A 10,460-nucleotide genomic window follows, 5' to 3' on the forward strand; every position below is an offset into this window, starting at 1 on the left:
TATGCTTTACTCTTCTTCCTCATCTCTTCTCCATCCTATGTCTGACGTTTAGATCTCCACCGCCAGATCTAGGCTGGGTTTGGACTATCTACTGTCTACTAGACGCATTTCAATCCAACATGCTTTATCTCGTTCATTAAGCTAGCTCCAGTGGCGGTGTGGAGACAAGAGGGCTCGAGGGCTTTGCGCGAAGTACGTGCGTCTTTAGTCTACTCCTTCTGAGGAGGTCCAATATCTAGTCGAAAACATTCAAGGAGGTGCTTGTGCGCTCATTTTACAGGACGGGGCAAAGAGGGAAAGTGCTACCCTGACGGCGTGAACCCTCCCTCTGGCTTACCTATACCTACTGTCTCTATCTACAATCAAGATCGAGTGTGCAACCCAAGAGAACAATAGTTTGAGCACAGCTTGAACGTCGTCAAACTCATCAGACTTTTACCATATTCAGATCCGCTAACTCAACCAGCCCATTTTAATACCCGAAATTAGAGAAGAAATAAACCTTATAAAGGATAGGAAAGTCGCACTCCGACTATGCTGAGGCGAGTTTCTCTCTCCGGATGGCGACGGCCTTCGCGAGGGTCTCTAATGTAGACTCGGTGTCTTCCCAATTGATGCAAGCATCTGTGATGCTGACGCCGTATTTGAGACCGGCCTTGCCCTCTGCTGGGACCTTCTGGCTGCCTGTTCGAGATATATTAGCGATGATTCCTGTTGTTTAGATTGAGGCATACAATACATACCCTCGTTGATGTTACTCTCGATCATGACACCCATGATAGCCGTTTCACCGGCAGCGATCTGCTCAGCGAGGACGGCTGCGACCTTAGGTTGGTTCTTGTGGTTCTTCTGCGAGTTTCCGTGGCTGCAGTCAACCATGAGACGAGGAACCAAGCCCTTGGCTTCAAGTTTCTCCTTCGCTTCAGCGATGCTAGCAGCATCGTAGTTGGGGCCCCTTTTGCCACCACGGAGGATCACGAAGCAGTCTGGGTTACCGACGGTACCGACGATAGCAACAACACCGGGCTTTGTAACGGACAAGAAGTGATGAGGGTGCTTGACTGAGCCAATCGCATCAACGGCGACATCTAGTGAGCCATCTGTACCGTTCTTGAAGCCGACAGGGAAAGAAAGACCAGAGGCCAATTCCCGGTGAACCTGCGATTCCGTCGTACGTGCGCCCACCGCACCCACGGAGAGACAATCCGCCAGGAACTGCGGGGAGATAGTGTCTAGCATCTCACTAGCAATTGGCATACCCTTATTTGTCAAGTCAACAAAAAGCTGTCGCGAGACGCGGAGACCTTTGTTGATGTTGAAGCTGTTGTCGATATCCGGGTCATTAATGAGACCCTTCCAGCCAACAGTTGTCCGGGGCTTCTCCAGATAAGAGCGCATAACAACGAGCAACTCATCCTTGTATTTCTCCTTGAGCTGCAATAGCCGGTCGCAGTATTCCAGGGCCATTTCCGGGTCGTGGATCGAGCAGGGTCCGATGACGACGAGGAGACGGCGCTTGTCGGTGTCGGTGCCGTGGGCAACGGCGATCGCTTCATCTCGACCTTGGAGGACTGTTTGCCGGGACTTTTCCGTCAAAGCGATTTCGTGTTGTAGGAGGTTGGGTGGTGTGAGAGGGTTGTATCCGCGGACTGTTCGCGAAGACGTTGGTCAATTGGGTGACATTAGCAGTGTAATTGAGCAGAACCATACTTCTTGAATCTTCAAGGTGAGTAGCATCCCCGAGATTGGGGTTTGGGAGAAAGAACTGTAGTATGGAGTCAATATTGGTGTGTTTTGAAGAGCTGATAGCTAGAATTTGGTGACTCACCGACGACATAGTTTCGCGGGGTAGTATAGATTGTTGTGTGGAAGAGAAGTGCCGAGGGATTGTGGTGAAAGGGAGGCGAGGCAAGCTGCAGGACACTTCAAGGTGCAGCAATTCGTGGATGCCGACAGTAAGCTGGTCTCTTCTATCACAACACAGTAAGTATATTCTTTATTGTTTTTAAAAAAAAAAAGTTGGAAGCTCGAATGGATGGCTTGCGGGCGGGTGGAAAGAGTCTCGGCTACACGTGATCCCGGTGAGTCAGAAGTAATTCAGGTGATCCTCATTCGCAGCTTCAACATGTTCGTCTGTCAACAAAGGGATAACCCCTTGCATTTTATCTCATGAAACCTGGACTGTCTGTCCTAGTGATTTCCTGTGCTCCAGAGTCCAGGGCGCTCAGATACTCTCGCTCAGCTGAAATCTCAGCGCCTCCAACATCACGTCGTACAACATAGAGCCAGGCATAGGAGTAATTGGCCAGATCCTTCACATTTGCCCTCATTGGCTTCCATATGCAGCCCCCAATCTCTCTTCATCTTCCTCCAGACGACTAATCAGCTCTTGACAAACTTCGGCGTGCTGTTGTTTGACGGATTCCATCTGCAGTTTGCATAGCCTGATGCGTTGCACTTGCGCTTGGTAGAGTTCCTCCAGGATAGTATGGCATTGTTCTCTGTAGCCATCCAACACTTTCCTGACAGTAGCTCTTTCATTCTTTATCTGATGCGATAGATGCTATACAACTTATTAGCAGTTCTCAGTAGAAGCAGTCAGGCCTTCTTACCCTATTATTGTCTAGTAGCGCCCTTCGCATATCCGCATGGAGTTCATGCAGTGATGTTTGCCAGTCAGGCTGACTGGTAGCTCTGTTCGCCAGCTTTGATACTGTTTCTCGCGCTGCACCGGCGACGTCCGTAGGTAGTTTGCTGGCCGGGGAACCCTGAAAAATGAAGCCACGTTCTTTGCTCTCCGCCAGTCGTCGTTGTTCCTGCTCTGCCGTTGACTGTTCAGCTGAAACGGTTTCAGAGGGGCATTGTTTGACATCATTTGCCCTAAGACGGTCCAAGAACGACAGCTGCCTTTTTCTTTCTAGTATATCCTCAATAGATGCTCCAGAGGGCTTTTGAGCAGCATTTTCCCGTACTTCTGGATGGTTTCTTTTCGACCAGCCATCAAATGGTGCGATAATGGCCTCGATCGTCATTTGGTTCTTCATTGTGCCAACGTGAGATTCCTGATTATCATCATCCCGCTTACGAACCTCATAACTTGGATGCAAATCTTTTGGATGATCAGAACCTTGAGTCGGAGCTTTGCTTCGTTTCCTCTGTCCTTGTCGCTCTATAGCGGATGCGGCTTGTCGTTTCAATGTAACCTGTTCTTGCATTGCTAGCTGTCCGAGTCGGGGACTTCCGTTCTGATCAACGATTGTCTTTGAACTTGGATCTAAGTAATTGACGGCATCACTAACGCCTCTGTCATGGCTCCCCTTTGGTCTGTCGTCTAACAGGTGGACCACTTCGTTGTCTTGCTTAATGATGATATCAGTGGATAATCCCTTAGGAAGCGGGCCCGTCTCATGATTCCTCCTCAGCGATGTGCCGCCTTTTGATGTGTCAGGGGGAATATGGTAGTCAGCTTTGGGCTCGTTCTGAGGGTATGTCTGGAAGAATTCAAATATAGACTCGGTCGAGGGCGATTCGGTAGATGAGACCGAGATTGGGGAAGACATGTCTTGTGCATCTGCGCTTCTCTCTTTCCGGCCGTGTGGGAACATTACTTCTTTACCATCAAGGATCCAGTCTTGACTCGGGAGTCCGTGTTGCAACAGGCTACCTTGACCTTCTTCCAGATCTATAACGGAGTATGCTTCGTCGACCGTTGTGACTTCCTGGCTCATACCCTCTGTCCAAGCATCCAGCACATCCTGGGCGCCACACTGTTGCATCTCATAGTCCTCATGTGGGTTATCAGAGAATAATTTAACTTGTGGATCGGTAGGCTCATTGACCCCTACGGCTTCATTGCTAATTGTATCGGGTTGCTTCTCCTTAGCGCCGTGCAGGAGATGCTTCGGTGTGATACTCCCTCGAAGAGCCGCAATGAGCTTCTGCGCCACTCTTTGGCCTCTACCTTGACGAGGCTCTGCGAGGTTCCCACCATCGCTTGGGCCCGATTCCATTGTCAATTGGCGGTTGTGGCGGGGCATGTAAGAGTTTGCCCTTGGGCGGCCAGTATTGTCGGCGCCAGCGCCTTCTGGGTAGTTGGTACATGCATTCGTACTATCTGGCCTCTCAATAGACTCGATGCAGGCCTCCTGCTTGCTAACTTCCATCTCTGCATTCTTTTGCTTCAGAGATCTATCGCCAGGGATATTGGTTTTTTCGTCACCAGTACGCCTAGTCGGCGACGCATGCTTGGCTTGTCCATTAATGACTCCTTTTGCTTTCGTAGTCTTTTCTTTCGCGGGTCGCTTTCTCGCCTTCAAGACTGGTTTCTTTGTGGCCGTTTTATTCTTAGCGGAAACTTTGCGGTGCATCATGGGACTTTGACCAAAAGCAATAGAGCTAACATCATTGGACAGGGGGGATGACACTGAAGTCGGCTCAACAGAGCCATCACCTGGTCGAAGGTCTTCATCATAATCCACTAACTCATTGTTTTGTGTCTTCTTCGGTGCTAGATAGATTTTTATCCGGGAGCGTCGTCTAGGAAATATGAGAGACTCTTGTGTGTCTGGAGGAATGGGTCTAAGTGCTGTACTAGCGGAGGCTGATCTCTCTGTTCGAAAAGTCCTCGACCGCGTATTGTGGGCAGGTCCACTTTGAGAGCCATGATCCTCGTCCGAGGGGGCAGCATCGTTCTTACTCTGTGCATCCTTGAATATAGAATCTGTGGAATACCCTTGCGGAGGAGCATCAACCGGAAGCTCCAGCATACTCTCTGCTTCCTTTTCCTTTCGGCGATCCTCTGCAGGTTTTCTAGGGCTTATGGGGCAATGATGGTTTCGGTGGTCGGCTGGCGAAGTTCCCTGAGGAGTGGGAGTCTTGGAGAGCTCGGTAAGGCTGCTCTGCGATTCGGGATCAGGAGGGGTCTCTGAAACGTAACTGACATGCGGTACTGAGTCCTTCGATTCAGCTTTGCACCCGACATGGTTTGGAGTGGTAGATGATGTCGTATCAGACGACGCATCAGAAGTTTGAGAGGCGTCCAGCTCGTCGGCTGCATCCAGCTCGATTACCCGTGAGGAGGACCTTCGTTGTGCTTGACATTGGACACCCACTGATTCAAGTGCTTTTCGTATGTTTGTCATATCATCACCCAGGGTGATGAGAAGATGTAAAACCTGCAAAGTATGCTCTTGGTCATTTTTCACCACCGTATCTTCAGCATGAATAAACAGCGATAACGATGATTTCTGCCCCTCACCGCAGACTGAGAAACTGCACCTAGTTTGTGTTTTATCTGACAGTCGAATCAAGACGTAGTCAAAGCTCTCTCTAGATGCATTCAAGCTGCAGCTTATAAGATCTAGTCTGCCGGCACTGAACAGGAGGAGACAAGGCTCCTGCATTGCTTTTGTCCCCTCAAACTCAACTAGATAGCACGCAGGAGAAGAATCGTGAGGCGCATTTAGTCCCATTTTACCTTGTATGTCTGGTATGTGATGCCGCTTCAGTTGGACCCATGAATGAAATTGGTGGATCGAGTCTCCAAAACGTTCCACGTATTTTGACGTATTCAGTTGTAGTCTATGAAGCTCTCTTTTCAGCGCATCTGTAGCTCCAGCAATGTGTAAGGCACAGGTAACCGTGCTTGCAAAGAAGGATATCACGGTGTCCGAATCAGTGAGGGAGTCGATTATAAGCCTGTTTATGGCGATGTCAGACGAACACTTCATTTAAGACTCGACGGCCATTTTGTTACCTAATATGATCCTCGCTGTCTAGTTCCCAGATTAGTCGACATAGCGCCTCAGAGTTGTGTACCATCTCTGCTAGCACCTTGCCGGCCTACTTCTGTCAGTGTACTGTCACCATCTCTGGCTGTGGAAAGTATACCATTCTCCGTGCCCGTGCGTGTTTTGCTGTGTCTGTGAATATCGTGCAAACTCTGTCAAGGAGGTCTCTTCGGACAGTTGGTATCAAATTTGCCAGCTCCGGATCAGGTAACTGAGGCTGCGCGGAGTTGGGATTGGGAACGGGTTCTTTCTCGTCCTGAGAGAAAGAGTTAAATAAAGCAAAGCATGCATCAAAGTCGACTCACCAACAACATATACAATCTCAATGCAAATTCATCGCCTGTGGACGATTTGAGCAAATAGATGCAAATGCACTGTAGCGAGACTAGGTTCAAAGCGTTGACGATCTCGTTCCCATGCTCAATGATAAAACAGAGGAGCTGATCAGGGAGATTCTGGGGCCTTGATGTTTCAGCAATGAGAGAACCGAGTAAGGCTGTTGAGAGGGCGTATATCGGCGGATCGGAGAGTAGGCAAGAGTAAAAGGGATCGAGACGCTTTTCGACCGCTATTCTCTCACCCAGTGAGTCTTCCAGGAGCGAACAGAGCTTATCGATGTAGTCCGACAAGATGACCTTTCGAGCCCCTTCTGAGCGTATGGATGGCATCTTGCGTCTTGAGGGCATATGAGGCTGAAGAGACACGGAAAGTGATGCTGCGGACAGGAGCTCAATCACGGACGGCCGTCAATGTGCTCAAATTGCTTGAGAAGGTGGCATCACATGATGGCTGCACTCCAAGGTTTATAAAGATCACCTAGTCATTTGTAAGTACCAGATCCTTCTATGATTAGGGTCCTATTTAGCAGTGCTAAAGGTCTTATAGACAGTGTTATACGCGGTTAAGTTCATCCACTCGATACGAAACAGCAGTTAGCCATATTTGACCGAGGTCAGTCGCTGCAAGTCCATTCAGCAAGCCAACGATTATACTTCTGAGCACCAAAAACAGGCTGTGAAGCAAAATATGCTGCAAAGCAAGCAAAATGGCGCCATCTGCATGATCATTTTGGCTGACGGGATCGCGCCATAGTGCACCCTGAGGATCGCGATGTGATTGGCAATCGAGGCCAGGAACCTGGGGTCGACCCTTGCATGATCTGCCCATGCTCAGTACAAATAGTCCGGAGAAAACCATCGAGCCTCATACGTCGTAGATCCCCAAGCCCTTGTAGATAGCTCACCTCGGGTCATCACCAGGAAGGATGCCAGCTGATGACACTAGCAAAGATGAGAGACGGCATAATCCGCCTCCGTTCCGGTGCACCCTATTCTTCCAGCCAATGACCGTTCCGAGACCCGAATGGCGAGTTTTGCGAGATCTGGATCTCGCAAGCTCGGATATTTGGATTGTTCCTTGACCCGATTCCAGGCAGCGCCGGTTGGTGACGTTGAATCTTTTCCGTAGCCCGAGATTTAGTTAACTTATGGAATTAAGTAGACTCCCTTCTAAACTCCGCGCCATCCAAGACCAAAGCATACCTGATATTACAACGGTATCTCCCTCCTCTCTGCCTTCTAGTTAGCCTCCAGCTCGGGATTCCTCCTTTGCGCATTCATCAGCCCAACACTCAGCCAAATGCACAAGAACCAGGATGTACGGCAAGAGGAGATCCTTGAGCCGTCTCCAATCACGCTCTCCCAGTCATACGCCACCCTTGAAGAACTGAAAGAAGATCTCCTTCCACACACTCATAGCGACACATCAAACCAGGCTCTCGCCAAGACAGGACCTACTCGACAACGAGCCTCAGTCACAGCACAATCCCTCGACCAAGATGAATACCTCCCAGGCCGGCTCTCCAGCACCGACAAAGGTGAATTTGTCAGCTCTCGCTCCACCGACCAGACCGTCCTATACCTAGCCTATGGATCCAATCTCGCCTCATCGACCTTCCTTGGAATGCGCGGCATCAGGCCCCTGTCACAACTTAGCGTCATTGTTCCTGATCTCCGGTTAACATTCGACCTCCCCGGCCTTCCATACATGGAACCTTGCTTCGCAGGAACCCACTTTCGACACGCTCCAACGACTAAAAAGTCCACGAACAACCTATCAGATGCGTCAGAGAAGCACACTCTCCTTTCAGACCAAGAACGTGACCAAGACCGCTACAAAGGTCCCCTTGTCGGCGTCGTCTACGAAGTTACGCTCCTGGACTATGCGAAAATTATCGCAACAGAGGGCGGCGGCCGGGGATACAAAGACATCGTGATCACTTGTTACCCATTCCCTCAGAACTATGACCCAGCCGCCCCAATCCCCGAGCAACCTTCCACTGAACCCATCAAGGCCCACACCCTCCTCTCTCCAGCAGGCATGGAGGAGCTCCGCCAACTTGAGTCACATACCAAACCATCAGATCTCCCATCTCGCCCACCGCGCTACGCGCAACCCTCCGCCCGGTATTTGAAGTTGATTACTACCGGCGCAGCAGAACATAACCTCCCTATTGCATATCGAGAATATCTTGAACAGATTCAGACATACCATGTCACGTCGATGCGTCAAAAGATCGGTAAGGGGCTCTTTATAACAATGTGGGCCCCTTTGTTCCTCTTAATGGTAATGTTGGGGAGGGTATTTGCTCGTCCGGATGGACGGAGTCCTGAGTGGGTGGGTTGTTACGCTGACTTTGTGACGGCTTCAATGTGGAGTTCTTATGATAATGTTTTCAAGCGGATATTTGGGGATGGGGAGAGAACTGTTGAGCGATGAGCTTCGGTGATGTCAGCGACCCGAGTCTCTGTACATGTTCCATTGACATATATAGACCTACATGAACATTCACGAAATGAAGAGTGATACGATTCAAGATTTGAGAGGAGTCAATTTACAAAAAAAAGGGCCATGTCTAGCAAACAAAGGAAATAGTGACATTGGTTTCTTCACACAAAGTTTTAGACGGGAAATAAATATCTAAGGTACAGATACAGGTGTCTGGCAAAACATCTAACAAAACAGAAAGAGGTCATCGAATCGAGAGACCGGAGTGAAAGATGGGAAAACGACATGGCTAACGAGAAGATTTATGGCTCGAAGTAATCACGGCTCGCTATCGTCGCTAGATCCTCCACTTTTCATAGTTTATACAGGTCCGTTTGCGACCATCTAGCGCCGGGGGACGGGCGGGCTGTAGACGATCTTCCGTGTCTTGATTGGAGACCACTTGTAGCGCTTGACCCAGACGCTGAGGGCGAAGAGACCGGTGAGCATGGTAAGAGCCTTGAATCCCATCTTCTTGCGGTCGTCCATCTCAGGCTCAGCAGCCCAGTTGAGGAACTCGACGACGTCCTTGGCCATCTGAGAGGTCGTGGCGGGGGTACCATCCTCGTACTCAACAACACCGTCGAAGAGAACACGGGCCATGGCAATAGCTACAAATAGTTAGTTACCTAATCAGCCGAGCGCGGTCGAGTCAAGACGTACCAGTTCCGGGGAAGTAAGGGTTGAAGTTCATGCCCTCCTGGACGGTGGCACCAGCCGGGGGCTCATCGGGGTAACCAGTGAGCAGGGAGAAAATGTAGTCGCAGCCACCGTGACGGCCCTTGACGATCAAGCTAAGATCCGGGGGCAGAGCACCACCGTTTGCGAAACGAGCAGCCTCTTCGTTCTTGTAAGGAGCGGGGATATAGTCGGAAAGCTTTCCGGGGCGCTTCTCAATTTCACCCTGGTCGTTGGGCTCGGTGTCGTACTCGTTCTCTTCGGCGAAGGCCTTCATCTCATCAACGGTGTGCGTCACACCGACAAAAGAGCGCCACGGCACACGGGTCAAAGAGTGACAACTGGCGCAAACTTCACGGTAGACCTGGAAACCACGGCGGAGACTATAGAGCATAACCATGAGCAAAATTGGAGTCTCGAGCTGCGGAGGGATGAACTCACGCCTGATGATCGAAGGTCTTGTTCCACTTGGCGTGCTCCCAAGGGTAATGAGTAGCGTGCAACCTTTATATTCCAAAAGTCAGCCATTTGATGATCTTCGTTGGACCTCTTATTGTGTTTCGGTCGGGGGAACGGAAAGAGCCGAGATTGATGGCTATCCGGCAGAATGTGTTCAGTCGACTCACCCCTCCTCAGCAGGTGTCATGGCGAAAGCCTCCTGACCATAGAGATACGTGGCGGACCCGAGGGCGATGGCGGTAGCGACGGACGCAGTGACTGTGAGGTGGAAGGGGGAGCTAGCGGACTCTGGGCCGGCAGCTGAGGAAGACGCACGCTGGGTAAATTGTCAGTCATTGACCATTGGACATGCTCCCAATACATGCTAGAAAGCGATTCTACTCGTCCATTGAGGCCAATGGAGGCGGAGGCCGGGGTGATGCGTACCGAAGAGGTCTTGTTCAAGGACTGACGTGCGACGCCCCGGAAGGGCACGCTGCGCAGGACAGTACGTGCCAGCATACTGGTGATATGAAGGACCCTCCGATCAAAAGATAAACAGGAAGGCACAATAGCCGGAGACGGGGAGAGGGGAGGGGGTGAGGGGGCCGGATGAGCGCACAGGAGATTGCTTTCAGAGGTGAAGTCGAGGTTGTCCGAACGGTCAAGTTTCTCGCTGGGTTTGGAATTGCCTAAACCTTCCATCTGATTGGCTGCCGTCCTGGTGCT

The 10,460-nt window shown here is 50.5% G+C and overlaps 4 protein-coding genes across 4 annotated transcripts; 1 reads left to right on the top strand and 3 right to left on the bottom strand.

Annotated features, from left to right (window-relative positions):
• Positions 1 to 92: 92 nt before the first annotated feature.
• BJY04DRAFT_182456 (3-deoxy-7-phosphoheptulonate synthase) lies at positions 93 to 2,041 on the bottom strand. The gene is made up of 4 exons (XM_073710337.1): positions 1,829 to 2,041; positions 1,711 to 1,765; positions 744 to 1,649; positions 93 to 684 (listed from the first exon to the last, which is right to left on the bottom strand). Exons 1-4 carry the CDS (start codon positions 1,835 to 1,837, stop codon positions 533 to 535), a joined length of 1,122 nt encoding a protein of 373 aa, XP_073574237.1. The 5' UTR covers positions 1,838 to 2,041; the 3' UTR covers positions 93 to 532.
• Positions 2,042 to 7,015, bottom strand: BJY04DRAFT_182458 (uncharacterized protein). Its single transcript, XM_073710338.1, has 5 exons — positions 6,095 to 7,015; positions 5,890 to 6,045; positions 5,756 to 5,841; positions 2,613 to 5,697; positions 2,042 to 2,563 (listed from the first exon to the last, which is right to left on the bottom strand). The coding sequence occupies exons 1-5, from the start codon at positions 6,473 to 6,475 to the stop codon at positions 2,327 to 2,329; spliced, it is 3,945 nt and encodes a 1,314-aa protein (XP_073574238.1). The 5' UTR covers positions 6,476 to 7,015; the 3' UTR covers positions 2,042 to 2,326.
• Positions 7,016 to 7,282: 267 nt separating this feature from the next.
• On the top strand, positions 7,283 to 8,917 carry BJY04DRAFT_8261 (uncharacterized protein). The gene has a single exon (XM_073721147.1). The coding sequence runs from the start codon at positions 7,428 to 7,430 to the stop codon at positions 8,565 to 8,567; it is 1,140 nt and encodes a 379-aa protein (XP_073574239.1). The 5' UTR covers positions 7,283 to 7,427; the 3' UTR covers positions 8,568 to 8,917.
• A 43-nt stretch (positions 8,918 to 8,960) lies between these two features.
• BJY04DRAFT_205891 (ubiquinol--cytochrome-c reductase catalytic subunit CYT1) lies at positions 8,961 to 10,253 on the bottom strand (the record flags this gene model as incomplete). Its single annotated transcript, XM_073713645.1, has 5 exons — positions 8,961 to 9,226; positions 9,279 to 9,676; positions 9,735 to 9,797; positions 9,920 to 10,068; positions 10,179 to 10,253. The coding sequence occupies 5 exons, from the start codon at positions 10,251 to 10,253 to the stop codon at positions 8,961 to 8,963; spliced, it is 951 nt and encodes a 316-aa protein (XP_073574240.1).
• Between the last annotated feature and the right edge of the window lie 207 nt (positions 10,254 to 10,460).

The sequence above is a fragment of the Aspergillus karnatakaensis genome (genome assembly GCF_047715665.1).
Source record: "Aspergillus karnatakaensis strain CBS 102800 unplaced genomic scaffold BJY04scaffold_10, whole genome shotgun sequence".
Taxonomy (NCBI): Eukaryota; Fungi; Ascomycota; class Eurotiomycetes; order Eurotiales; family Aspergillaceae; genus Aspergillus; species Aspergillus karnatakaensis.

What these genes read in the sequence shown, in the direction of transcription:
- BJY04DRAFT_182456 (XM_073710337.1), bottom strand. An exon ending in TCACCTTGAAGATTCAAGAA is followed by an intron (nt 1,650 to 1,710) that starts GTATGGTTCTGC and finishes CTTCGCGAACAG; the next exon opens with TCCGCGGATACAACCCTCTC. An exon ending in CGAGAGTAACATCAACGAGG is followed by an intron (nt 685 to 743) that starts GTATGTATTGTA and finishes TATCTCGAACAG; the next exon opens with GCAGCCAGAAGGTCCCAGCA.
- BJY04DRAFT_182458 (XM_073710338.1), bottom strand. Translation starts at nt 6,475, where the DNA reads ATGCCCTCAAGACGCAAGATGCCATCCATACGCTCAGAAGGGGCTCGA. An exon ending in ACGCACGGGCACGGAGAATG is followed by an intron (nt 5,842 to 5,889) that starts GTATACTTTCCA and finishes TGACAGAAGTAG; the next exon opens with GCCGGCAAGGTGCTAGCAGA. An exon ending in GACAGCGAGGATCATATTAG is followed by an intron (nt 5,698 to 5,755) that starts GTAACAAAATGG and finishes CGCCATAAACAG; the next exon opens with GCTTATAATCGACTCCCTCA.
- BJY04DRAFT_8261 (XM_073721147.1), top strand. Translation starts at nt 7,428, where the DNA reads ATGCACAAGAACCAGGATGTACGGCAAGAGGAGATCCTTGAGCCGTCT.